The 2251-nt window shown below is 39.5% G+C and overlaps 1 protein-coding gene across 1 annotated transcript in view; it reads left to right on the top strand.

Moving 5' to 3' along the window:
- Positions 1 to 129, top strand: part of LOC119576694 (GATA zinc finger domain-containing protein 14-like) — a gene marked incomplete at its 5' end in the record, with an annotated part of 24188 nt that extends 24059 nt beyond the window's left edge. Inside the window, one exon of the mRNA XM_037924342.1 lies at positions 1 to 129. This exon is cut by the window's left edge and continues 119 nt beyond it. Coding sequence (XP_037780270.1) covers positions 1 to 129 — 129 coding nt within the window.
- Between the last annotated feature and the right edge of the window lie 2122 nt (positions 130 to 2251).

Below are 2251 nucleotides of genomic sequence, written 5' to 3' on the forward strand. Positions count from 1 at the left end.
GAGGGACCCCGTGATGCTGCCCTTGTACTGGATGAGATATACTGGTCTCCGCATCCACAGAGGCTGCTGCTTCGGCTGAAAGGACACCTAGCGCACACCCCAGCGCACCTGCACGAGGCTGCTGCTTAACCCGCCATTTGCGCCTCAACGCCGCACAAGCCGCCAGAGACTAAACCTTCAACATGGTTCCATGGCTATGTCCAGCCACCCCGCGCTAACTGCGGCAAAATCCCGCAAGCATTTTTGATATGTCACTGAGTAAGTCCAACAGTAAATGAAGAATGGCAGTCCCTGTGTGACAATATCGATATGACTATTTTTACACCGTAAGGCGTATTTTTGACCAAGTCTCGCTACTTGTATGGAGTTGAAGTCACCAGGACAAGAGTAAAAAAAAAATAATTTCCAAAATCCTTACAACTGTGTATTATCGATTTTTCTTCGTATCCGTCCATCATTTCCATTTTGTTTTGTTTTTCTTTCTCTTCGGCGAAGGTCATGGTCGTCGGCTATTTTTTTTCCTCTTTTTATCTCACTCTCACTTTGGTTCTAACTTCGGTCTTGACTTTGGTCCTGCTTTCTGCTTTATTTATAGTTGCGTTCTCTTGGATTTACTTCACTTCACGCCAAGATTGCGGAGTTCGTGCCTCTCCAAAGTTAAGTTTTTGTCTCTGGTTGAGTGTATGAGACATCTGGTATCTTTTGGACTTTGGTGTGTGACATTGTTGCATTACCATCCGCAGGGTACACTTTCTTTTACAATATTCCAAAGCAGTACTTTGTGAAACCAAGTGTTAAAGAGCTTAGAAGGACCAGTGAGATAGAGGAACACTGCTTTGAGGATCCGTACCTCCAGTGTTGACAACTAAGTTATCACTTAGCTTACTCTCATCTTGAGTATCCTTACCTCCTGGGAGAGAGATTTGTTTAGTTATTTATCAGGATTTTTTTTCCTCTCATCTCTTGTTGTATTGGTTTGATTCCTGCCTGACTTTGTGTGTGCTCAGGCAGTCTTTCTGATCTATGCCCCTTTCGCGTTCATTTCCTTTTTATTTGGCCTCTCTTTTAACAAATTATTTCTTATACTCTGCATTTTTGTTACTACGCAATGGTTTTATTTACTGTTTGTCGGTACTAGCTCTCATTTTTAACTCTGTTAATAACCGTTTGACACCATAACGTAACTTACGGATCTGTATGTTTTCGTGCTGAGCCATTTATGTAGTTAGGGCGCCAACTTCGGGGTTATTTTATGTTTGTGACTTTTTTAAGTGTATCTGGTGTTGGTTTCTGTGTGCATCACCCCCGCTGTGATAAACTGGTGATGCATGAATCTTTATCCATTTCCATGACTGAATAACCTGCAGGACTCCCTAGTGACTGTAACTTGTTCCTCCAGTAAATATTGTTCCATCTTAGAGTTTTCACGCAGCCCCAGGCAGAAAATTAGGATAAAATGGCTAATATTTATCTCTTCTAAAGTTCTGGTTTTGACCAAAGTTATATGGTTAAGCGCTCAGTTTTCTCAGACTTGGGTCTCCTAAGCAGCATATTCCTGGATAGTTTGTGATTTCTCGCAATCCCTGAAAGGCTGTAAAAACGCTAGATGAATCAGATTATATTAAGCTGAAAGCAAAGAACAGTCCATAAGTAAATGGGTTTCTGTTTCCACTAGGCGGATGCTCAACCGGAAGGAAGAATAATTATTTTATGATCTTGCGTTTTCTTCCTAACATATCCACGCAGACGTTTAGCCTACGCTATCTCCCTTTTGTCATTTACATACTCTTACACCCACCATTCACCGAACACACTCTGTTTCTTCCTTCCCCCTTCCCTCATCCACCATTCACGCCCACATACACAACATACAAGGTTCCCAAACCTACTAATCAGGTGGTGGCAGCTGGCCGTAGGCCTGTAACTTTACATCTGTTTACTGACAACGAATATATCCCTGTGTGAAAATCTATATAATTTATTCACTAGATTTTATCGAGTCTACGCCCCGCTTCCATAATGATAAGGGTAATAATGATGAAAATGATAATAATAACATCAATAATGATAATAATTTTAATGAAAGTAATAGTAATAATGAAAACAACAATTATAATAACCATGATAATACTTATAATAATGATAATAGTAATAAAATTAATTAAAATTATAATTACAATAATATATACAATGACAATAGTGATGAAAATAATGGGAATAACAACACTGAAAGTGATCACAATAATCATCA

Source organism: Penaeus monodon, chromosome 1 (assembly GCF_015228065.2).
Source record: "Penaeus monodon isolate SGIC_2016 chromosome 1, NSTDA_Pmon_1, whole genome shotgun sequence".
Taxonomy (NCBI): domain Eukaryota; kingdom Metazoa; phylum Arthropoda; class Malacostraca; order Decapoda; family Penaeidae; genus Penaeus; species Penaeus monodon.